Below are 24,277 nucleotides of genomic sequence, written 5' to 3' on the forward strand. Positions count from 1 at the left end.
CAAAATCCTGTAACCGTTATCAAAGCCTGTAACATTTAAAGCCTATAAACATTACAGGCTTTGAGTTCACACCTCACTAAATCCAAATAAGCTAGCATAAAATGTTGAATTACTTTCTGTATGGAAAAAAAGTTTAAGAACATGATATTGATGAGTATCAGTGCAAGAATCCTGGCCACTAGCGCTAGATGTTACCTGACACAGATGTCTAAAAAGTCGCAGAGATTTCTGGTCCATCTCTCCTCTGGACAGTACATGACATTGAAGATGCAACAACGCGTTCACCAGGAGCTGCTCCAGGGTTGGGCAAGGCTTCTGTACTCCCTCAGACTCTCCTTCAGAATGCTTCTGAGAAAACTTCTTAAGTCCATGAAGGACCTCAACTGAATTCACTGAGCATAAAATTTCTGCACGAGCCAAGTACGTGGGAAAAGCATGACCAACAGATGGAAACGTCAACAGAGAAGTAAGGAGGTTGTTGAGATCAGCTGGACGAACAAAACTGTTGAGCGTGGCATAAACTTCAGAAGCCACTAATCGCATGCCGTGTTGTAACTGCAAGATGGCAGCTTGCAGTGGAATGATGGCATCAGGGAATGCAGCATACTCCTCTGCCAAGTGTTTTCTGAAGTGATGGTGAGATTGTTGCCAGGATGTTTCTTCATTTAACAGTTTTTTTATTGCCTGGAGTGATTTTGGTCTTTCCCCACCAAGGAACTGCAGAAGGCGGGCTAGAAGATCTTGGACTGCAGAAACCCTTGCTATGCTGTTGATGTACTGGTGAGCCTCCTGGTACAAGCAGTCGTAGAGTGGAGCTGGAGGCCTGAAGGCCTTTTTTCTGGAGAGACTGCTTATTTGCTCATTCAGCCTTTGCATTCTTTCCTGCAACAGTCTGTTAAGAAATAACAGTTACCAGCTCAGCAATGTACATGTAAATGTAAATTTCTCTCTACCACCTCAATATACAAATCGCTACTTTCAAATCAACAAGCCTCATTCCTACAGAAGAACACAGATTGTAAAGCTGTGAGGAAAACTGAACCTAAGCAACAAAAGAAAGTTTCCAGCCTGAAAGAGAAGAGTTAAGTGCCTGAGCTGTTACCTGAGATGGGGATGAATATAGTTGCTGACTGCTTTGTCTTCAATACTTTTTCCTGTATGCAGCTGGGATGACAAATCGTATGTTTTCCATTCACACTCCAGCTGGTCTAACTAAAAAGACAAGAATAAAGCTTTCTCTGAGGTTCTGATTTTGGTAACCAAGTACGTACAGCATCATCTTGGACATTAAAAGAAGTTATAATCCCAGAGTTCAAAAATCATGACCAAGAATTGGCCAGCTCCACGCTTACCTCTTCTTTGGCATACTTGAGCTTGTATTCTCTTTTAATAGCTGGATCAAACCGGGTCTGTGGAAGCCACAACTGGATCTGCACCAAACCAATGTTCACCCAGAGGCTTCCTCGCCAAGCTGTTTCTGGTAGCTCCTTAAGACCTTCCCTAAAGAACTGCTGCAAGCAAGTGAGCAGGAGAAACATGAATTCTTTAGGAAGTAGCTCCTGATCAGCGATGCTTCTAAGTATCTTGAGAAGGTACTCATATGCAACAAGATCCTTGAGGATGAGCTTCTCACAGTACTCCAAAAATTCCTCTTGAAGATCTGCTGGAACCAGATCTACCAGGCTGGAGAGTTGTCTGCACAGCATTATTCCTTGTAGTCTAGAATCTGTGTATCTGGAGACAAAGGAATGGAAAAAGTTCACACATAGCAAGCATGCTTCTGCAATATGCCTGGTTGAAATAAGACCTTCTTTCCATACATATGTTAATACCTAAAGTCTGCTGTTGAAGCAACAGCCAGGTTGGTCCACAGTGCTGTGCTGACTTCGTTAAGTTGCTGTGCTCTCTCCATCCATTCTCCCAGTGTCACATGGGATGAAGACAGAACAGGATGTCCACTCACATCCCACTGGCTTGTCTTACTGCTACTAGTTAGAGTTTCAAAGAAGCACTTCGAGAAAACTGCTCGGGTCAAAATACCTGGGCCCTAAATTAAGAGATGAAGAGTTAAGATTGTTCAGATGCAACTTGCACTGAGCATGCTAAGATTTGTAACATTGTTTGAGAAAGCTGTTAAATTAGTAAAGTGGTCTTGCTTGATAGGAAAGAAGAAACAAACCTTCATAGAACAATTCAGATAGGATTTAGAAGGGATCTTTTCCTCTGTTGCAGGCAGTGGTCTCCAAGTCAACCAGTAGTCTGGATCTGTGGTGAAAGTACTGTTCCAAAAGGATTCTAGTGCAGCATGAACCAGTTGAGATGACAGAATAGACATTTCTTCAGGCGACACCTAAAGAGAAAGAAAAACCCGGAGTTGAGGATAATTTACAGGTAGTGAAAGAGAATCAAGCAGGACGAAAAAAGGAGCATGACACTTCTCTAGTAGAGATAGTACAAGATATTCCTTAAGGTCTGTTTAAAATTTGCAAAGGTTCACTCGCATCTCTTCTGAACAAGAAGAAAAAACTTCACAGAATCACAGAACTTCTAGGTTGGAAGAGACCTCAAGATCATCGAGTCCAACCTCTGACCTAATGCTAACAGTCCCCACTAAACCATATCCCTAAGCTCTACATCTAAACGTCTTTTAAAGACCTCCAGGGATGGTGACTCCACCACTTCCCTCGGCAGACCATTCCAATGCCTAAGAACCCTCTCAGTAAAGAAGTTCTTCCAAATATCCAACCTAAAACTCCCCTGGCACAACTTAAGCCCATTCCCCCTCATTCTGTCACCAGGCACGTGGGAGAACAGACCAACCCCCACCTCGCTACAGCCTCCCTTGAGGTACCCATAGAGAGCGATAAGGTCGCCCCTGAGCCTCCTCTTCTCCAGGCTGAACAAGCCCAGCTCCCTCAGCCGCTCCTCGTAGGACTTGTTCTCCAGGCCCCTCACCAGCTTCGTCGCCCTTCTCTGCACCCGCTCAAGCACCTCCATGTCCTTCTTGTAGCGAGGGGCCCAAAACTGAACACAGTACTCGAGGTGCGGCCTCACCAGAGCTGAGTACAGGGGGACGATCACCTCCCTAGCCCTGCTGGTCACGCTGTTCCTGATACAAGCCAGGATGCCGTTGGCCTTCTTGGCTACCTGAGCACACTGCTGGCTCATATTCAGCCAACTATCCACCATCACTCCCAGGTCCTTCTCTGCCTGGCAGCTCTCCAACCACTGCATGTCAAAATCTTAGAGATACTTAGTTTGAAAAGTCTTTTGAAAACTTCTGCAAAACTAGTTTAAACTAAAACTTGTTCTTACTTCACTAAGATGTACTAAGTGCCACAGTCCAGACAGCTGGTGGGAGGCAGCTGGTGTCAATTTCAGAGCAAAAGCTATAAGCTGAACTAGATCTGAACACGTGCCTAATTCTTGACTGAAGTTCTTCCTGTAGGAGATAAAAGAAATATGACATAATGCCTAAGCAGGACACGCAAATCACTTATATAATGAAACAAACTCAGAACAGCAGACAAGGCCACAAGAATAACAAAGACTACCTGGAAGGTTAAAATTATAGTATTTTAAGTATTGGAGATGAACAAGCCCTCTAGTAAATACCCAAAACACTTGCACCCCTTGCAAAAGCTAGCAAAATCCAAATTTACAACTAATCTTTACAACAATCTTCAGCAAAACATACAAAACTGCTACCAGACTCTTACATAAAAGCTTTTATTTTTCGATCATTTATAATCCATTCTACCACTGATGAAGCTATTGCTGGAGTTTAATGTTTTTACACCAATGGGCTTGGACATCAGCATTCCCCTATTTGCAATGATGAAAATCAGTTAAAAATACTTTCTCAGTAGAACACTAAACAACTCTTTCAACGTCATATCTTACAGCTGCATGCAGACAAGGAGCATATGTGTATTTATACACAAATACAAGCGTGTATGCACACATTCAGATACATACATGCATAAAGGCAGTTATAGGTACAAAACCTCAAATTTACATGCAAATCTAAAACACTGAAGTTGCAGCCTTTAGCTAGGAATTCAGAGTCTCATGAAAGGAGCACAGAACTTTTTCCACTCTCCTCCTTACCTTCTTGCACAAGCCTTAGCCACATAATCGGCTGTCAGTTTGTACTGCCAGAGCACACCCATGTGCTCCATTGCAGGCCACAGCTGAACCCGACTGCAGAGCTGGACTAACACGGCAGGGTCTAACTGGTTGGAGATGGTATCTTCAGTGAACATTTCCTCTGAATGACTGTATTTAAGTCCCTCTTCTCTCAGTTGTGAATGTACAGCTTTCAAAAAAATCTTTAGTTGACCTGTTTGACAGAGTGTAAAAGGCACATAAATGCATATACTATGCTTCTTGCCAGAGAACACTTCACATCCTTTCTGTTTCTATATAAATATGATGCTGACAGCAGAACCATCTTGTTATGTTCTTCAGAAGTGTTACCTACCCAGACTAACATCTTCTAAATGATTAGCTCTAAGTATCAGGCCATCAGCTTGCAGCAATGCTTTCTTCACCTTCCATCCAGAGGCAGCAGTTTTCAGACAGCACATTTTTTCCTGCAATCTACTTTCTCCAAAGGCCAATTTTGACTCTAAGATGTTAAGTGGCTTGCTGATAACTTTTAACTGAGAAAAACAATCCATGCCCAGTGTATCCTGAAATATGAAAAAGTTGTTTGAACAAGAGGCGATTTGTTCCAGCAATGCTAACAAAATAAAATCTGTGACTACAGTCAGAACTTGAAGATTTCAAATACATAAGCATACAAGTGAAGTACACATAAACCAAATTGCAACCACATATACAGCTTAACAATTCTTTTGCAGCCTTACTCAATACACTAGACAGAAAGTGAAATGGGAGGCCACTATTCCCCCTTACCAATTTTTTCTTGTTCTCTTTTTCCTTCATGAAAATACTACATATATGTTATGCAGACCAACCATGCCTCAACATGACAACTTACCTAAACTAAGAGCAATAAATATATAAATCAATCAAAATTGCCAGAAGCTACTGTCACTGAAAATAAATTGTCACTTGACACCTGCAATTAAATACATTTGGATACCTAGAAAAATTTCCTAAAGCTCTCAGTAAGTACTGAATGTTCTTGGAAGTCTCATGAAGTAACTATTTTTGAACAGCTGAGTATCTCTGAACAATAAGGCTGTAAAAACCTAGATCTAATACTAATCACCAAAACGGGTAATCTACATGTCTCCTCGTGCCCTGTTTTAAATAGGGACTTACAATCTTTGGAAAAATTTACTGCAAGTTTTTTTTTGATGAGGCCAATTACTGAAGTAAGAGAAAAAACTCTCAAATTTAAGTGGCTTTGGTTGTTAAGTCATAAGGCAGTCCTGTCTTATGTCGTGTAAAAAGAAATACACGTTCTATTCCATACACCCATATGTTCACTAAGTAAGCAAGTGGCATGCTGATATTCACAAGTCTCCAGATCTGAGCAAGCAGTAATATTTAATGTAGTGACGCACAAGTATGAAAATAACTGCTATCTATACAAAAGCATAGTTAACAGTAGAAATGCTACCTGGATAGTTGATATATGTCACAAAAAAGATGTATGTTAACATACACTGAAATTGCTTTTTTAACCATTCTATCAAGTCCAAAAGGAATGCCTTTTTGCTGACCTGGAAAGGAAGTGCTTTCCCTTCTTAAGAACTAAGGATCATTTCAAAGGTATTTGGACATCACTGGAAATTCTTATCTTTTGCAAGCAGAGTATCAATACCTTAAAAGGAAGAGGTCTTCCTAGCGACTTTTGTAATAGCTTCATATTGGCAGAAATACCAGCAGGATCAGCCAAGCAGTTCTGAATCTGCTGTGAAACAGACTGGATTTCCTTGGAAACCCTTGGAGGAAAAACAAAAAAAAAAAAACAACTCAGAAGTTTGAGTAAAAGTTTGAGGAAAAAAAAAAAAGGATGCATATATATGAGAAGGTTTTTTTTTTTTTTTTTTTAAAATCTTTCCACTACAAGAACAGAAAACGAGTAGAAATTCTAGATGATCATATGGCCAAGGAGAATCCCAATGCTTAAAAATGTGAATTTTAATACTGAACAGCTATTTAATACATTGTACTTTCATTACTAACAGAACATAATTTGGACACCAACAGCAAACACTAATTAACTATAATACTTAAGAAAAAAAGAGGGAGGGAGAGAGGAAGGGCAATTTACACTATCATTTAACACAACTAGAGATCAAAGCCACTCACTTGTGCTGGTCTGATCCGATAAGCATCTGAGGAATTCTGTCAATGAGATGCTTCATAACCCAGTGCCAGTGCAAAGACAGGAGAGACAGCCCCGGTGAATCCACTGTTACAGTGTCAGAGACTGTCCAGAACCGGTCACGCCACAGCAAGCAATACAAAATCTGATGGGACAGAAAGGTTAGTAATGTGCTGAGCCCTGCATGTAACAGAGTGCTTCACACCTCAAGCAAGAGAAAATTAAAAATCACTGCCATTTCTGTTAACATTTCAGAATCATGCAATGCTTTATACACAACTACAACTCAACACTATGTTCTCTAAAAAAGCTGCGTGACTCTGCTGCAGGAAGTACACAAGTGAAACAATCTCTGGACCAAGTTTACAATGCTGCTGTTAGATTTTAGAAAAATTATCCTTGTGGTGTGAAAAGGGAGCAGAAGTGAACAACCCCTGTGACCTGCATGTCTGCTGTCCAGGTTAAGACAGCTGTATCCGACCTGGGTGTGGATACTCCCTTTATCATCAGTGGACAGAAACATGCACTTCTATAGCACAAGTCATACTATCCTAAGCAAGCAAAGAAGGCCAGACAATAAAGTTCAGCAATGGATATCTACACTCCAGGAAGGAAAGCTCCTACACAAAGTATTTGCAGGCTGATAACCTACATTCCATACAAAAGCAGTGAGAAGACAGTGCAGAAATACAGCTACTGAAATAAACTGAGCACCCCATAATTATATGCCTCATTTCAGGCTTATTCTGAATACCAATAGAAGCACCCTAGTTTATTTCATGGTCCCTGAAAACTACAAAGTAGTGTGAAATCAGTCTGCAGAACACTACTAATGTAGTAAGAAAACTCTACTCACATCTTGCATGTCATCATCACTTAAGGCCACCTGAGTAGATGTTACCCAGTGAAGTGCAAACACATCCCAAAGTTCAAAGAAAACAGCAAGGTTGACCACAATCGCATGAGGAAGGGAGTTGTAACTTCCTGGATCTGAAGTTTGGGGAATAGGGAAAGAAGGAAGAGACTGAATAACCCATCCATATGAAATGTCAACTTAATGGGTGATTTTAAAAATCACTAGGTATTCTTGGTGTTAAAAACAAACAAACAGAAAAATCAAAAAGATCTAAGATTCAAAGTAACAAAATATTCCTTTGCTATTTGCACAATTATCTATTGCCTCTATGCATTTAATATAGTAAAAATAACTCTGCTATTTAGATTAGCCAAAGACAGAACACAAATCCAATTTCTCTCTACTATCTTCATAAAGTTTAGATAATTAAGAGAAAGACATGCACTCATCTCGTAGTAGAGGCTGGACAGGAATGCTGCAGCGTAAGGTGTATCTAATTTAAGAATAATGCGTTATATATCATTTTAGTCCTCATCTGACAGCTTCACATTCACACAGTCTTCCTTCACACTTTCAGGATACACCGTATTTAAAGTGCCCATTTCATAACAGTGCAAATTAACTGTATTTCAAATTGGCTATAGAACCAAAAGAAACAGCGAAAAAAGAAATCAATCCACCTTTACGGAAATCTAGAGACATTCTTAAGGCACTAGTTCTTGGCTTCTTGCTAGTAATCAAAGTCTTCTCAGTGTACCTCCTTCTTTCTCGGTCAAGAAATAATACTGCCCTGAATTAAAAATAAAGTTATTAGAAATCCAGCATCATTAACTTAAAGCCTTTGCCTTATTAGAGTGACGAACTACAATGTGACATTAGGTATTACGCTATATCATGAAACACCTATCAAGAGCAGCATAACTAATTGCCTGAATATGGCTTCAGCAGAAGCACACTTCACAAAAAACAGACTCATTACTTCAGCAAAGGAAAAAGCAGCGGGATACTAAGCAGATACAATGCTAACACTTGTAGGATAAGTGAGCAGCTGCTTCCTTATACTGTAAATCTAAAGTTTGTGTGCCAGTGCTTTTTCTTATTAGGAAAGTTTGTCCAAAATATCAGATATTTCAAACTGCTGCTCCCCCGTTTTCATGCTTTGCTCTTCAATTCTAGTTTGTCCTAGAAATGGAGAGCAACTTTTTACACAGGCAGATAATGATAGGACAAAGGAGCATATTTTTAAATAGGAGGTTTAGATTAGATGAGGAAATTCTTCACTCAGAGGCACTGCAACAGGTTGCCTTGAGAAGCTGTGGATGCCCCAACCCTGGAGGTGTTCAAAGCCAGGTTGGATGAGGCCCTGGACAACCTGCTCTGGTGGGAGGTGTCCCTGCCCATGGCAGAAGGGGTGGAACTAGACCATCTTTAAGGTCCCTTCAAGCCCAAGCTCTTCTATGATTCTATGATACTCCAACCTACAAAGAATATTGGGAATTCTGCTTCCTTGTATCAAGTGATTGTTTTTAGTCCACAGCTACATAAAGCAGGAGCAAAGAATTTAAATATCTGTATAAGACCTCTGCCAGGTATTTTAGAGAACATCTGTTGAAACCTAAAAACATACTTGACAGATACCACAACTGTTTACAAAATATTGAGTACAGTCAGTGGCCATACCAGCTACTAGGAGGAAAATTAACTTTATCCTAGCCGAAACCAGGACAAGAGAGTCTTTACAAGATTATTATTATTATTATTTTTTTTTTTTGGTAACTCACCGGTTTGCTACAGACTTCAAAAGGATTAGAAGCTGATCTGTGTGTTCTGTTTCTGTATCAAAGTTCACTGAATTCCTAATAATATCCAAAAATTGCATATTCCATCTTGGGTCCAGAGGCATCACATGCTCATCTGGAAAGGCAGACAAGACAATATTGACAACATTATTGGGTGAAAGACTTTCCTCAATCCCATCTCTACAGGAACTTTAGAAAGACAAAGATGGAATCCTAAGAGATTTCACAAAGTTAACAAGCTTGGAAAGGAAACCAGGGGAGTCAGTTCCTTGTAAATAACAGAAGGAAAATTATAAGCCTCAGTATAGGTTTGAGATAGGTCAGCATGCTAAGTATTAGGAAAAAACAGAAGGCCTCAACTATTCAGTCAGAACAGCAGTAGATACATGCAACACTCTTGAGAACGTCACATCCTAAATTGGAACTGTAGTATGCTGAAGTCACAAGATACACAGTCAGGATTCCTTGTCGTAGCACTCTCACCTAATTTGCATTGGTTGTTCTCTGGGTACTCAGTACCCTGAGCTGGTGGAAGGGGATGGGGAGCAGGATGTGGCCCTCACTATCCATGAAGAACTGGTTGGTGACCTGCTACGGCACTTGGATGTGCACAAGTCAATGGGGCCGGATGGGATCCACCCAAGGGTACTGAGAGAACTGGCAGAGGAGCTGGCCAAGCCACTGTCCATCATTTATCAGCAGTCACAGTAAGTTTGCACCCTCAGTAAGTTTGCAGATGACACCAAGTTAGGTGCGTGTGTCGATCTGCTTGAGGGTAGGAAAGCTCTGCAGGAGGATCTGGATAGGCTGCACCGATGGGTTGAGCTCAACTGCATGAAGTTTAACAAGGCCAAGTGCTGGGTCCTGCACCTGGGGCGCAATAACCCCAAGCAGAGCTACAGGCTGGGAGAGGAATGGTTGGAGAGCTGCCAGGCAGAGAAGGACCTGGGAGTGATGGTGGATAGTCGGCTGAATATGAGCCAGCAGTGTGCTCAGGTGGCCAAGAAGGCCAACGGCATCCTGGCTTGTATCAGAAACAGTGTGACCAGCAGGGCTAGGGAGGTGATCGTCCCCCTGTACTCAGCTCTGGTGAGGCCGCACCTTGAGTACTGTGTTCAGTTTTGGGCCCCTCGCTACAAGAAGGACATGGAGGTGCTTGAGCGGGTGCAGAGAAGGGCGACGAAGCTGGTGAGGGGCCTGGAGAACAAGTCCTACGAGGAGCGGCTGAGGGAGCTGGGCTTGTTCAGCCTGGAGAAGAGGAGGCTCAGGGGTGACCTTATCGCTCTCTATGGGTACCTCAAGGGAGGCTGTAGCGAGGTGGGGGTTGGTCTGTTCTCCCACGTGCCTGGTGACAGGACGAGGGGCAATGGGCTTAAGTTGAGCCAGGGGAGTTTTAGGTTGGATGTTAGGAAGAACTTCTTCACTGAAAGGGTTGTGAGGCATTGGAACAGGCTGCCCAGGGAAGTGGTGGAGTCACCATCCCTGGAAGTCTTCAAAAGACGTTTAGATGTAGAGCTTAGGGATATGGTTTAGTGGGGATTGCTAGCGTTAGGTCAGAGGTTGGACTCGACGATCTTGAGGTCTCTTCCAACCTAGAAATTCTGTGATTCTGTGAATGCATTTAAATGACATATTTACAGTTCTTGACAGGAAGAATAGCTTTGTTCTTGGATTATTTTTCCCCAACAATAGCGATGTGCAGTTAGAATTGAGCCTGTTTTTATTGCACACATTTCCTACGTAGGGATGCAGTGTGTTCAGAAAACAAAGAAAGGAAGCACTGATGTCTTTTATCATAATTTTTTTTTTTTTTCAGAAGTACCTGTCATACTTGGCTGTAGCAACTTGATCATGTTACTGATTCCGGATGAGAGGGAACTGGCATAGAAACTACCAAGGGCTACAGCACCCGCTTCCAACTGAGTCCGCACTAGATCTGCAGATGAAGAACAGAGTGCATACATCTAAGAGAGAGCATTTAGTTCAAATAAATAAAATGAACTTCAACTGAGCCTGCACAAGCAGCCTGAACCTCATCTGTGCATGAACTCTGGACATATGCCAGTTGAGCTAATATTTTCAATTAGTTACAAGAGTCCTCAAAAGCAGTCAAAATATCACAGCCAAACAGATAAATCCAGTGAAGAGTTCTAGTTAAAATGGTGATAATGTTATTAAAAATATGGTTTGCAGAAAACCGTAAGATTTTACCTTCAAATCTTCCTCAGTGTATTTTTGATTTTTTTTAATTAAAAACCTGTAAGAGCATACTTATCATTAAAGTAACTTTCTACTCTTTTTTCATTATTATTATTTCCTGACAGATGCATCTGTATAAGACAGCTCTCTCTTGATCATGTGGGGACAACACAGTCTGAGATTTCATGGAACATAAGACAGTTGTCTGTCTGAATTACTTGTATTAATGCCTAACTTCTCCACAAGTTTAATACAATTAGTAATAAGCAATGAAGAACTCACCTCAGCTGCTATCCTGAATATTCAGGCAACACATTTTCAGGAAACCTAAGTTCAGCAGTTCCCTGACTTTCTAACCATTTGCATTTTAACACCAAATAAACAGAAGGCATTTTACTGTTTTTACTATCACTACCAAAAAAAAAGTGAAGAGAATGCCATTTTCTTATATAAACCAAGAGGCATCCAGAAATAACTGCATTTTAGAAGTAGTACAAGTTATATGCATGCTCAACTAACAGAAGACAATGTTTAAGCCAAAATCTTCTCCTGTCCCTAACACGCACAACCAGTTTCTGTCTCTCCCTGGAGCCTCAAACCTTTGATTTAGTATGCTGAGAACTTCCATACTAGATCATTTGAAAGGCCTGGATGTTCTCATTTAAGACTTATGATTTGTGAATATACAATGAATCAGCCTGGATACAAAAAAAGGAAGTTAAATAATTACCTACCTAGCCCTTGTGGCAGATTTTTGGTTAAGTAGTTAAGCCATTTAACTCTCAATGTCCAATCTTGATTGGTTGCCTTTTCTATGAAAAATTTCACTGAAGCCTGGAGGACTTCCAGTTTATCCATCCAGTCTGCATTTATCTCAACAGCACTGAATCTGAGATTCTCAGGATTAGTGGACTGCATAATTTTCTGAAGATCTTGCAGAGTCAGTGGTAGTGTCCTGAAATACAAAAAGAAGTGAAGACCAGCAACCAATGGCTCAAACTACCACCTTGACTTTGCAAAGTGTTTGCCATGCAACCATCTTTAGGCAGGAAGATAACAATGCAATAATTTCTCCTTTCCCTTCTTGAGCTCCAAAGGCAGTTTCTAACTTCAGGTCATCTGGACGTGTCTAATATTAGGCACTCATTATTACCAAAAATTCATGCAACGCCAGAAGTGAATATGCATATCATTTCACTAAGAAATTATCACTCAGTCTGTGCGCTAGAAGGATATGTGAAAAGATAAAGATATGGAGAGGAATGTCACGGATAAAAACCCAGCACGTTGCTAGAGTTCAACTATTTCCACGTTATAATTTAGTAGTAACTTCCACAACTTGTTCTGTCAGTAGAAGCAAACCATAGTACCTGCCCCCAGCGTGTCACAAAACAAAGCAAGCAGACAGGGAGAGTTTGCACCAGTGTTGTGAAAATAACTGTTACGATGTACAAGAACTCATTTAATGAGATCTTGCATATGGTCCCTATACATAAGAGTTCTTGCAGACAGCTCTGCTTGAAGGAGGAATATTGTTCTTTCATTTGAAGCTACTGGACCTAAAATACCTGCTGATTAATTGTTTAGATGAGAGCAAGAAGTACAAAGGATCATTAATATATTTACAACTAAATACTTTTTTTTTTTTTCATCTCAGAAGGAAACAAAGAGATTTGGGGGGCTTTTATCAGCTTGTAAATCAACTTCACATTTCCTGCTAAATGCCTATTCCCAACTCAACTGAAAATGGGTCACGTGTACTACTGAAGATGGAACACAGTTACCTATTTTGGACTGAAGAATAAACCAGGATATAATTAAACCTGTGTTTGTAGCAGTTGTGTGGAAAAGTAACAACAGAAGCTTCAGTACCAGAGTACAACTACCAGTCTCTACCCATACAATTTGCTCAAGACAAAGTTTTGCAGGGAGCAATGACATGTCAGCAGTACTATTCACATACATCTTGTTTCTTATAAATTTATTAGATTAAAAAAAAAAGAAAAAAAAGACTTTCCTACCTGTGGTTTTTAAGGTTTAGTCTATTCAGACAATACATTAGGACCTGTCCATCACTCCGGACGGTTGAAAGAAGTGAGTCTTCAGCTGTAAAGAGACTCGTAGGTAGGGAGTCTGGCCACAGTCCCATTGCTAGCAGGGAGTCACCACATATTTCAGGGGAAGCCAGAGATGAAACATGCTTTGTAACCAATTCTAACACAAGCTACAACAACAACAAAATAGAAAAACAAAAAGCAATTATAAAATCATACTCAAACATGCATTCAAGTACAGTATCTCAGGGAGCTCTAACTAAACATATTTACTAACAAATCATTATAAATCAAGGGATCTACAAACACTACATAACCTACACAATGAAACAACATAAAATTTCAACCATAACTGGAATAACATACTGTACATCTAAAATACAAAGTGAATATTGCTGTCTCCAGATGACAGTGTGTACATTGTTTCAGGCTACAGTTTAATCAGTATCAATAGCCCAAACTCTCAACTGAAGCTATTAAAAAAGGGCAAGCCTCAGAATTCAATTAGGATATACTCTGGCTCCCTTATGTTGGGAGAGCAAGCCACTGTCTACGAAGTGGCGAACAAACCGTATTTATCCCTGGGGAATATCTCAATAAGCAAATTCCAGATAGAGAGCTTTCATGCAACTCTCACCTCACCTTTTTTCTAGTAGCATACCACCAGTCTGAGAAAATTGTAGAATGGTTTGAGTTGGAAGGTATCATCTTGGAGGTCTCTTCCAACCTAGACAATTCTGTGATTGCTATCTAGCTCCACTCTCCCTGACATGGGTAGGGACACCTTCCACTAGACTAGGTTGCTCAAAGCCTTTTTGATGGGGCATCCACAGATCTCTGGGCAACCTGTTCCAGTGCCTCTCCATCCTTAAAGGAAAAAGTTCTTTACAAATTCTAATCTAAGCCTGCCCTCTTCTAGCTTAAAGTCATCACCTCTCACCCTGTCACTCCACTCCCTGACAAAGAGTCCCTCCACAGCTTTCCTGTAGGCCCCCTTTAGATACTGGAATGCTGTTATAAGATCTCCTCTGAGCCTTCGCCTTTCCAGGCTGAAGGACCGATTCCCTCAGCATGTCTTCACAGGAGAAGTGATCCATCCCTCTGGTTATCTTCATGGCCCTCCTCTGGACTCACTTCAACAGGACCATGATCTCTCTTATGCTCAGGGCCCCAGAGCTGAACACAGTGCTCCAAGTGGGGTCTCACCCTGCTGGCCACGCTGCTTTTGATGCAGCCCAGGATGCAATTGGCCTTCTGGACTACAGGCACGCATTGCTGGCTAATATTCAATTTCTTTTCCACCAACACCTACCTTTAAGTCCTATTCCACAGGGCTGCTCTCTATGCACTCATTGTCCAGCCTGTATTTGTGCTTGGAATTGCCCTGACCCAGGTGCAGGACCTTGCATTTGGCCTTGCTGAACCTCATTAAGTTCTCACAGGCCCACCTCTCAAGCCTGTCCAGGTCCCTCTGGATGACATCCCTTCCCTCCTGCTTGTCAACCACATAACTCAGCTTGGTGTCATCAAATAAGTCATGAAAGGGCAAGCAACAGCTGAAATTCACTGCTCTTTACTATTCAACACCAGTAAACTACTTCTGGAGCTGCAACCGATCTGCTGGAGTAAGATACGTGCAGAACTGTAGTGCTTGCTCTGGAGACAAAAAAGGTTCAGTCTAGGATGTACAGAAAATAACCCAATGCCCTTTAATCCATCTTCTTCACCACCTGACAGACACCTTGAAAGAGTGTTTGAAGTGGCTTGTTTCATCTCTCCAAGAGCACCATCTTCATCAACCCCTTGCTTGGGCTCTTTGGAAACAGGGACTCAAACTCTAGCTTTATGAAATCTGATGCTTCATGATATTTTTTTGCTTATCTAGACAGCGTTAGATTTTTCAAATACAGGACTTTTACCTTTTGATTAATCTGCAACTGTTGTGAGCGGCCATAGACTTCCCAACAAGCTCTGTAAAATGACTTTGCTAATCCAAATCCTCTTTTTATCTGCTGCACAATTAACACAGCAGCTTGAAGCAAAGGTGACAGAGATGACACAGAACCTGGAAGACACAGCATTTAGGGTAAAATGAATATTAAGTAATTGGCAGCCCTTTAACCCTCTGAGGACAATCACTACTCTTATAGTCCCTGAAGACCCCAACAGGTCTTTAGATTTGAATGGGTTCTTCTCAAGGTTAAGAAAATCTGACAAGACTGTAAAATTACAAGTGACCGGCTCAAAATAAAACATCAAGCAGCTGAGGTGATGAATGAAACTATCACCTTGCTGAAAAGAACAGCTTGAGCAGGCCTTGTGCAAACCCTCTGTATTGCTGCATTTTGCTTAGAATATATTGCCTTTCTTACAGCGACAGACAATACATATATCATGCCAGTGTCTGATGCCTCCTGACAAAGTACATCAGTTCCTCCCTGTCCCCCTTTCCCCCCCCTTTTTTTTTTTTTTTAAATGATTTGGGCCTACTTCCAGAGAACACAAAAAAGCAAACAAAAAAGAAAATAAACCAACCACCCACAACCCTCAAAAGAAATTAATTATATGTTTGTCTTCACATATATCTGGATGTTGCACAATGTAATAACCAAATTTTAACATTAAATAATTAATACAAATACATGTAAGGAGCCCAGGCTGGCTTTAGTAAAAATACCAAACAGACTTTTCTTACCTGGTATTGCTGTCTTGGTTTCTGAATGCACAGCTAGAAGGGCTTCACAGATGCTATCTCCCACTAACCCCAAGCCATGCAGCAGTAACTTTAAATCCAGATTGTCCAATACATTTCCATCATTTTCCCCAGGAATGTAAATTTCAATCCCACGATTCCGCATTGCTCTGGATATTTCTCCATGAACAGGATCCATGGAAAGGAAAAGCCTGTCAAATATTCACAAGATATTTGTGAAGTTAGGACTTTAAACTATTACTCTAGAACCACCAAATCTCCTTGTCCACAACGTAAATTTATCTCTATAAAAACGGCAACACTGATACCTAGAAAGCCAGAGACACCCGCTGAATTTAAATGAGAGATGTGTATAATTGAATTTTGAAGATAGCTAAAGAGATAGTGCATTATTTTTTCCTTAGCTACATCTGAGCTATGTCTACTTTATTATTTGCCAGCTTAAAAAAACAGAAGTTAAGCTGTGCCTCTGAGCTATCAAGAAGGCTTTCAATTCTTAGCAATTGCTTCAGATAAATCTGTGCTATTTAAAAACCAAAGTAACTTCCACATGCTTAATACTATCAGCAAACTCTTACAAACAAGAAAGGAAAAGATTTATGAGATAAAACACAGCAAAAACAAGTTTCTGAAAGTTCTGAAAGTCTTATTTCCAATTCAGATGAACCTGGGCATATCAGTGCCTATATTCCTTCCATAAATTTCAAAAAGGTAGAAATTATACAGAATACTCCGTATGTTCTCCTCCCATCTCCCACAGAGATTAAGATTATTTCAATCCTGAGAGAATCAAGACAGACCAACTGGTTGTGTGTTGTTTTTTTTTTTTTGTTTTTTTTTTTTTTTTTTTTAAGTTCTGTCACTGCAGGAAACATGAATTCGGAAAAACAGGAAAAAGATGGAAAAATAAGTATTATGTTGACAGACCAGTTTTTATTATCAACACATATGAATAGCTCACCATCTTTAACATTTGCATCCTAAACTCTATTTACAGTAAGATAGGGAAGTGCTGAAATCCTCAACTAGAAATGAGGATTTCATTCCTAGAAAAATCAAGACAGAGTTAGGCTGCTACGAATTTTCCAGCGTAATAGTCTGTGGTGGAACAGCAATAAAAAGCCAAGCCTCTTAAGATCTGTATCATATGTTCATCACCCTGTTCACGTTCTTCCTCGCCAGGCAAACAGTGCCAGTACAGTACACTGAAATATGAGTAGCATTCAAAATACCAGAAGACTGTCTCACAGATGACAGTTTTTCCTATACCTACCATTCATTTGGAAAAAAAAAAGAATTAAAAAAAGCAGAAAAGCAAAGCACCTGAAGTTTGGATGAGGAGTTATTGTAGGAACTGTGCCATCTATCACACCTCTCTCACTCATGGTAAGAACACCTCCTGGTTCAAGTAAGGCATTTAAGCGGTCCAGCACAGAGGGGCTACATTCAAAAGAAAAATTTATCATTAGAAAGAGGTAACAGTTCAACCCCCTCCTGATCCAAACAATTTTAAGGTAACAGGAAAACTATCAACTACTAAACAGTTTAAGAAGGAAAATACTCTTCCAGAGAATGAAAGTTACTTCCCCCATGTATTGCTATGAAATGCAAAAATGTTCAGTCGTAAACACATTCACTAAGAGGTTAAGTAAATTAGGGAGGTAAAGAAATTTACGCATTGAAAAAAAAGTCCATAAAAATCTCTTACTTGCAAAAGTTAACGTTGTCCATCAACAGCCAATCTCCACACTGCAGGGCCTGAACCAACATCCCATCCACCCACTCAAAAGTGCCATGGCTTTTACAGTCAGCTGCCTGGGCCTGCTGCAGCTTGAAACGCCGGAACTCTTCTACCAAGTGAGCAAACTCTGCAAGAAAGCATAAAACTTACATCAAGACATGTATTACTGACACAGTTTCCTGTTCCTTTCAAGAAAAAGTGAAGTTATCTTGTTAATAAACACCTACGCTTCCTACCTTTTAGGAGAAAGAACATAACAGCAGAGGCTCTGACTCTGCAAGTAGCCACCCATGGGCAAAACCCATAGGGTTGCAAGGGTTTTGCAAGCACAGAAATACAAACTGGACAGATACCTTTCTCCAACCCTTCTCTCCAGTTAGAAAGAACTTACGGTTTCTCAACCTTTCAATGCAGGTTCATAGGTCTTTCATTTTCTTCAGAGGAACATACAGTCTTACATCACATCATCATACATACCTGCCTTTGAGAAAGAACTTATTTTGTTGTTCAGTCGCTGGGTAAGTACAAGTATTCCCTCCAGTTTGCTCACTAATTCAGCTGTAACACTTCTACCTCCTTCACCCAGAGATTTGGGTTTGTAATTCAGGATGAAACTGCTCCAAGCACGCAGCACAAGTTCAGCATCATCTGCACAAAGTTCTGTCAGGAGAAGACTGTCCCTTACTAGTGTGCTCACAACATTCTCCACTTTTTCCAACAGGCGCTGCCATGGCCTATTAATATCAACCTGTAAACATGCCAATGGAGTTAGTTCATTTAGAAGACTGCAGTGCCTAAGGCTTCACTTGGTGGTTAAACACTAAGATTACAGTGGACTGGCCACTGTTAAGTAAGAAGTAAAAACAGTGCCTTATTGACAAGAAGGTATTTACCTGTTCAAATCCACCCAGGAGTTCTGTTGTATCCATTGCACTGTTCATTGCCATGATTTTCAGTCGATGGCCAGTCAGATGGGCCAGCAGCTCAACAAGACTGGTTTTGCCGACAGCTGCAGGGCCCACCAGGATCACCATCCAGCTCATGTGCACACATTTCATTATGGACTCAAGGGACTGCAGCGAATGATGCAGAAGTGACAAATTTCTGCCAGGACGAGGAATATAGTTGCCACGAGAAAGAACTGAATAACCAATCTGAAAGGGATGAAAGCCACATAGGTGAGTACAAAGAAAAGAAAGTGTGTTCTCAGGTGCACAAATTGCTTCCTTGTCTCACCACTCATTTGTCTTGTCAACAACTTACCTGAATGTTATATGGAGTGATGTGAAAATCTCTCGTTCCTGTATATACATCAGCGTCTTGGCCAAAAATGTCTTTAAATACAGATATAACCTAAAACAGTTGAAAGAGCAGATGTGACTAATAAACTTACCCATTGTTTTAAAGGCTTGCATCACAAGTAGCCTTCCCTTCTTGACTTCACAGTAGTGTCATATTAACTAACACAGCTTAGTCACAAGCGTCATTCCACTCAACGTGCAGAAAATAAAGTGACTGTGAGCTACCAACAGCAACTCCTTCATTTACCATACTTCCAGCAATTTGAAATACTGTAAGTTATGTTACTCTAACAAAATACTAGTGAAGAAATGACTCCATAAGTAAATCCTTTGATAACACATGAAAAAAAGACAATACCACAGGAGAAGGAATGTAAACTCATGAGAAAAATATCCAGTCACATTGTTTTTCAATCTCACAGTTGGACATTTAGTTAAATACAACTGAAGTGTGAAATTAAAAAACAGGCAACAGAGGGATAAGTAGTTGGCGAAGGGCTATTTCTCCTCTGTTCTATCCCCCCCAAAAATGCAGGCAAACCATAACATTTCTGTAAGAATGTTATTATTTAACACTGAATCACAGAATGATATAGTGTTTTGCTCTTGTTTAAAGTTCTTTGTTATTCTACTTGCCTTTATTTACATCAGCTTTCTGATTTTATGCCAATAGATAATTAAATTGGTATTTTAAAGGACAATTGGAACTGATATGGATATTAAAACAAAAAAGTCAAAACACACCTATTTTTCTTCTGAATGAGGCAATCTCTACAAATGAATTGCAAGGCACTTTCAAATTTACATTTCAGTTTCTGGCAATACTTCTTGGCAACCTGAACAGCGAGGAAAGAGAACGCATCTTACCTTTTCTTTGTCCTCCCTGGTTCTCATTCTTTCTCCATATACCAGAAATACGTGCTGGCCTGGATCATAACAACCTGGTGATTGGTCAACAAGCATAAGCTGGCACCAGCGGAAAAGATCACGTAAGTTGAACTCCCAAGGTCCTCCTTTCTGTCCCCACTTTTTTTCAGCCATTACTTCTTTGTCAATCTGAAAAAAAATAGTAATAAAAAATTATATGTATATACATATAAAATGTAATTTATATATGTATTTTATACTATCCATGTACTGGTCTCCAAATATTAAAAAATAAATAAAAATTCAACTGAATTTCTGCCTTTGGCACCACTTAAGACAGTGAGAGAAAAGCTGTATTCACTTTCCTGGAGATGTCATGAACTAAATCTTGATTTAGTTTGTTTCCCATGTACTATTTCTCTATCATGCTAGTCAAAGCTAAATTCCTGAATTCACCTTCACACCCCAGTACTATAAACGACTGGTAAGATGCTGCCACAAAGTATTTTATATGAGAATGTTATTTTCTCTTAGCATTACTACACTTTTTTTTGTTTCATGACATGAAGATTAATTCCGATTAAATGCAATTTCAGAAGCATAAGCATAAAAAACATGCTGTGAATTTTAAATCCTGCACTTTGCACAAACCCTAAGCCAAAAATTAGCTAGTAAGTTGATCTATTGTAGTTAATGCTTGTTGAAAACCTTTTAAAATTAGAACAATTTTAGATATAAGCATCTCTGAATCCTTTACCATAGACAAATCCTATCAGGAAAGATTTTGCCTTTATTAGTCTCAGTGTTTGAGAAAAACGCTACATATCCTTCAAAGCTTCTGCTTCTGAGAAGGTCAGATGCTGCTTTCACTTGATCCTAATTACTCTAACAACAGCCCGTAATAAAAAGCAGATTAGAAATTCAGACCAGAAACAGAAATATACATGTTAGCTCTTATTAAAGGGAGAGCTCATTTTGTGTTTGCTTTAAGAATAACCATTATGCATGCAAAACTTTTCTCAACTTAAAGATACCGAACCATAACTATGTCCAAAATTTCATAAAACAAAGTTTTAAAAAATATATCTAATATATATATATTATATATGTATGTATATATTAACAATATACATCTTCTGTGAAAAAATAAATGCCTCTTCAGTTACCAACCAAGTAATCATATCTGATTGCAGTGGTAGAAGAATTCACATGGTATTTAGTAGTGTTCTTTACTTTCTTCTACATGTATTTCCATTCCTCTTTCACCCACACACTTCTCTGTAGAAGTGCTGGGAAATATTACGTTAGGCTATTTTTTAAATCTTATTGTATTCTGCTTACTTCTACATAAAATTAAAATGTATATTTACCTTGTTATTGAAAGCAACCATTTTAGCAATAATACTCTTATCAATGGCAGGAAACAGTGTATTCCCAATAAACTCCATATCTGCTGCTGACAGCGGATCAACATACACCTATAGAATCAAGAACATGCAGTGTGTTGATACAGCCAGAAACCTACAAGACAAGCTCATGGTAAAGTTTGAATCAAACAAATAAGCTTGCCTGAGTAAATCTATTAAGAAAGGACTTGGGCAGACCCTTTCTTCCACCTCCTTGTCTGTATGGATTCTGGCATCCAAAAATCTTAGTCTTCTTGTGCTGTACGTGAAAATTCATTCCCAATTCGGGAACATAAATCTCTGCTCTGTGGTCAAAGCAAGCATTTAGCCCCTCTAATACAGACTGAGAAGCCAGGTTCAACTGAGGAAAGAAATAAAGATACAATGTTAATGCTCTACAAAACACTTTCTCACAATCTCTAGACAACAGGCTGAGATATACTGAATATAAAGTTAAATTTCCTTGCTGTTCCAGTGCTGCCACATGTTATTATTACCTTCCAGCTAGGTTGTTACTACACTGGAGCACCTAAACTGCATCTAACGCTTTCCTTATTTGCATATGTTATTTCTGTGTTTTCACCACAATGACAAAACAATTCTCCATTGTAAAATCTGCATTTTCAAGATGTTTCTTCTGAACTTATGTTCATACGTTTGTGACATACAAAAATCTCTCTCCCTCTGCAGTCTGGATTAAAGATCACCTCCAACCAGGCACAAGATGCAAATAACTAAAATCAAGCAAAATTAATTTCAGACACCAACCCTCCCAGGTATTTGGGGTCCTACATGCCAGAATATACCCTACATGCCAAAATCAAGACTTTTGCTCTCTTGGACTATTCATTTGTGCACAACACTTTAATTTACCTCATCTAATACAATCCAGTGTCCAGCCTTTAATGCTGCTAGTAGTGGTCCATCTCTCCAGGCAAATTCTCCTCCCCTCCCACCTTCAACAGGCAAGTCTGTCCCAAACAAGTCTGTCACATCCTTTGGAAGTAAAGAATGGCAAAAGAAACAATTACAAAACTGCAAACAAGTTCAAAACCAAGCATTGTTATCTTTACCTCACATTTTATCCCTCTGCTTTACATATTGTAGAAGTACAAAAAAAAGAATAAATAATTAATAAATACAAGCAGTATTTGCAAGATGCTAAAAGCTACTATGTTTAGCAACAGAAAATTGAACTGGAACAACAAGAAAACCTACAAAGAGCAAAAAAGCACCTTCAAGTTGCTTTCAAGTAACTTTGCAGAATCCAAGCAAAACATAGGAGGCAAAGATACACATTTTCACTTGCAAAGAACACAAAAATTTGGGAATTAGTATTCACTCACATAAGCTGTTCTTCCTCATTTCCCCCTTCCCCTTTAACCCTTTGACCAAGAGGAAAACACTGCCATTTCAGATTCAGTGCCACAGTTGAAAGAACTGTGCTTTTTAAGTAAAACAAAACCTCCCCCACCATAAACACTAAGTTACAAAGATAGTATTTTATTCTACCGTCTGCTCAGACAGGTTGATTCGAACAAGACAGTTTCCTGAGGCCTTTGCCAGGGCAGCTACTAGACTGGTCTTGCCCACACCTGGTGACCCTTCCAACAAAATAGGTTTGTTAAGCTGTAGTGCTCTCAACAGTCGCTGAGCATTCACTGCTGTAGTCCCAGCATTTAGAGCATAATCCGTAATGCTATTCCTTTGAAGAACAGGGCCTAAAACAAAGGAAAAGAAAACCAGGAACAATTAAGCCAGAATATTTTTACTGGAGCTGCTGACAATGTGCTTCTGAAAGAGGTCATTCTATCTGTTAACTGCTGATCTTATTACAGTAAGCAATGAGAGATCAAGCTTGTAAATTATTCTCAAAGATGAGGCACATATACTTTCTATTTGACCCACAGCAGTGACTGTGGGACTACGTGCCCATATCCATTTGTTCATGTAGTAGTTTTCAAACAAAAAAAAAAAACTGAAAATTTAGTACTGAAGAATTCTGTTCTTGCACTTCAGACACCACAAATCTAAAAATCAAAAGCAGCTTTTCAAAATTTGGCACTGAAGGATACAATTCAGACATGTTATACAACAACATATTAATCTGTTCAATATACTGTCAGTTCTGCGAAAAAGTACTTTAACTGAAGTATGCTACTAAGCACATCTTTTCTTTCATTTCATTAGGACTTATAATGAGAGAGTACTGAGCTTCTCGTCTGTCAAATTACAACCAGTATAATGCACAGGGACACCACTCCCCAAATTCTGTAATACAGCATTGCTCAGGTTATAAATGATATTAATTGCCTATTCATTTTACAGATCTTTAAACCTGTTTGGTATGAAATAGAACCTTCCTTCTCTGATCCCTAGTGACCCAGAAGAAACTAAGAAATTTCCAAAGAGCATTACCTTGTACAATTTTATAAATGACTAACACAATCCATAGTATCAAAATGTTCAATGATGAATGACGAACACAGCACTAGGAACACACACTACATAGCTCAGTATTACCAGAAATCAGACAGGTGAACTTTCAAAAGTTCACAGCTGAATCTCTAGCACTTTTTGGTCCCCTCACTGTATTTTAGGAGCAGAAAACAGTATTTGGATAGTTCTTCTTGTGCTGACACGTGAGAAACTGAAATGCAGATGTTAAGTAACTTTGTAAAAATCACAGCCAATCTTTGAGAGGATATAGCAAGGCAGAACACTGGAGTTCTGGTTAGAATTGTACCTTGGAACGCAAGGTCCAGAATGAGCTGTAGCTTTAGGCTGAAGTTAGTGGATTTTCTGACCATGCAAAGTGACAGAAAACTATAGCTCAGAATTAAAGATGCTTCATTACACCAAAAAACAAGTTCACTAAAACTAGGCTACTAACTAGTCATCTTACGAAGTCAAAGAAAGCAATTAACAGACACCTTAACTGCAATTATCAAGCCATTTTCCTAAACTTTAGAACAAACTACCAACTTTTCTGTAACAGTTTAAGCATCCTACTTAGATATAGTTACTAACAGAACTA

At 39.6% G+C, this 24,277-nt stretch overlaps 1 protein-coding gene across 4 annotated transcripts in view; it reads right to left on the reverse strand.

Annotated features, from left to right (window-relative positions):
- The window catches only part of MDN1 (midasin AAA ATPase 1), a gene marked incomplete at its 5' end in the record, with an annotated part of 93,858 nt that overhangs the window by 34,895 nt on the left and 34,686 nt on the right, over positions 1-24,277 (reverse strand). For all 4 annotated transcript variants that reach the window (XM_084284878.1, XM_084284876.1, XM_084284877.1 and 1 more), the window contains 28 exons: positions 196-892; positions 1,103-1,212; positions 1,353-1,734; positions 1,833-2,047; positions 2,180-2,350; positions 3,316-3,442; positions 4,111-4,342; positions 4,484-4,694; positions 5,798-5,918; positions 6,289-6,449; positions 7,161-7,294; positions 7,841-7,950; positions 8,942-9,074; positions 10,782-10,895; positions 11,893-12,113; positions 13,180-13,382; positions 15,132-15,277; positions 15,908-16,116; positions 17,249-17,365; positions 17,634-17,793; positions 18,144-18,414; positions 18,560-18,820; positions 18,930-19,019; positions 19,835-20,023; positions 21,205-21,312; positions 21,404-21,601; positions 22,114-22,236; positions 22,753-22,961. In XM_084284878.1, the coding sequence (XP_084141004.1) occupies positions 196-892; positions 1,103-1,212; positions 1,353-1,734; positions 1,833-2,047; positions 2,180-2,350; positions 3,316-3,442; positions 4,111-4,342; positions 4,484-4,694; positions 5,798-5,918; positions 6,289-6,449; positions 7,161-7,294; positions 7,841-7,950; positions 8,942-9,074; positions 10,782-10,895; positions 11,893-12,113; positions 13,180-13,382; positions 15,132-15,277; positions 15,908-16,116; positions 17,249-17,365; positions 17,634-17,793; positions 18,144-18,414; positions 18,560-18,820; positions 18,930-19,019; positions 19,835-20,023; positions 21,205-21,312; positions 21,404-21,601; positions 22,114-22,236; positions 22,753-22,961 (5,423 nt within the window). The remainder of the gene's footprint in view (positions 1-195; positions 893-1,102; positions 1,213-1,352; positions 1,735-1,832; positions 2,048-2,179; positions 2,351-3,315; positions 3,443-4,110; positions 4,343-4,483; positions 4,695-5,797; positions 5,919-6,288; positions 6,450-7,160; positions 7,295-7,840; positions 7,951-8,941; positions 9,075-10,781; positions 10,896-11,892; positions 12,114-13,179; positions 13,383-15,131; positions 15,278-15,907; positions 16,117-17,248; positions 17,366-17,633; positions 17,794-18,143; positions 18,415-18,559; positions 18,821-18,929; positions 19,020-19,834; positions 20,024-21,204; positions 21,313-21,403; positions 21,602-22,113; positions 22,237-22,752; positions 22,962-24,277) is intronic.

This window comes from Netta rufina (genome assembly GCF_964035555.1).
Source record: "Netta rufina genome assembly, chromosome: 3".
NCBI classification, from domain to species: domain Eukaryota; kingdom Metazoa; phylum Chordata; class Aves; order Anseriformes; family Anatidae; genus Netta; species Netta rufina.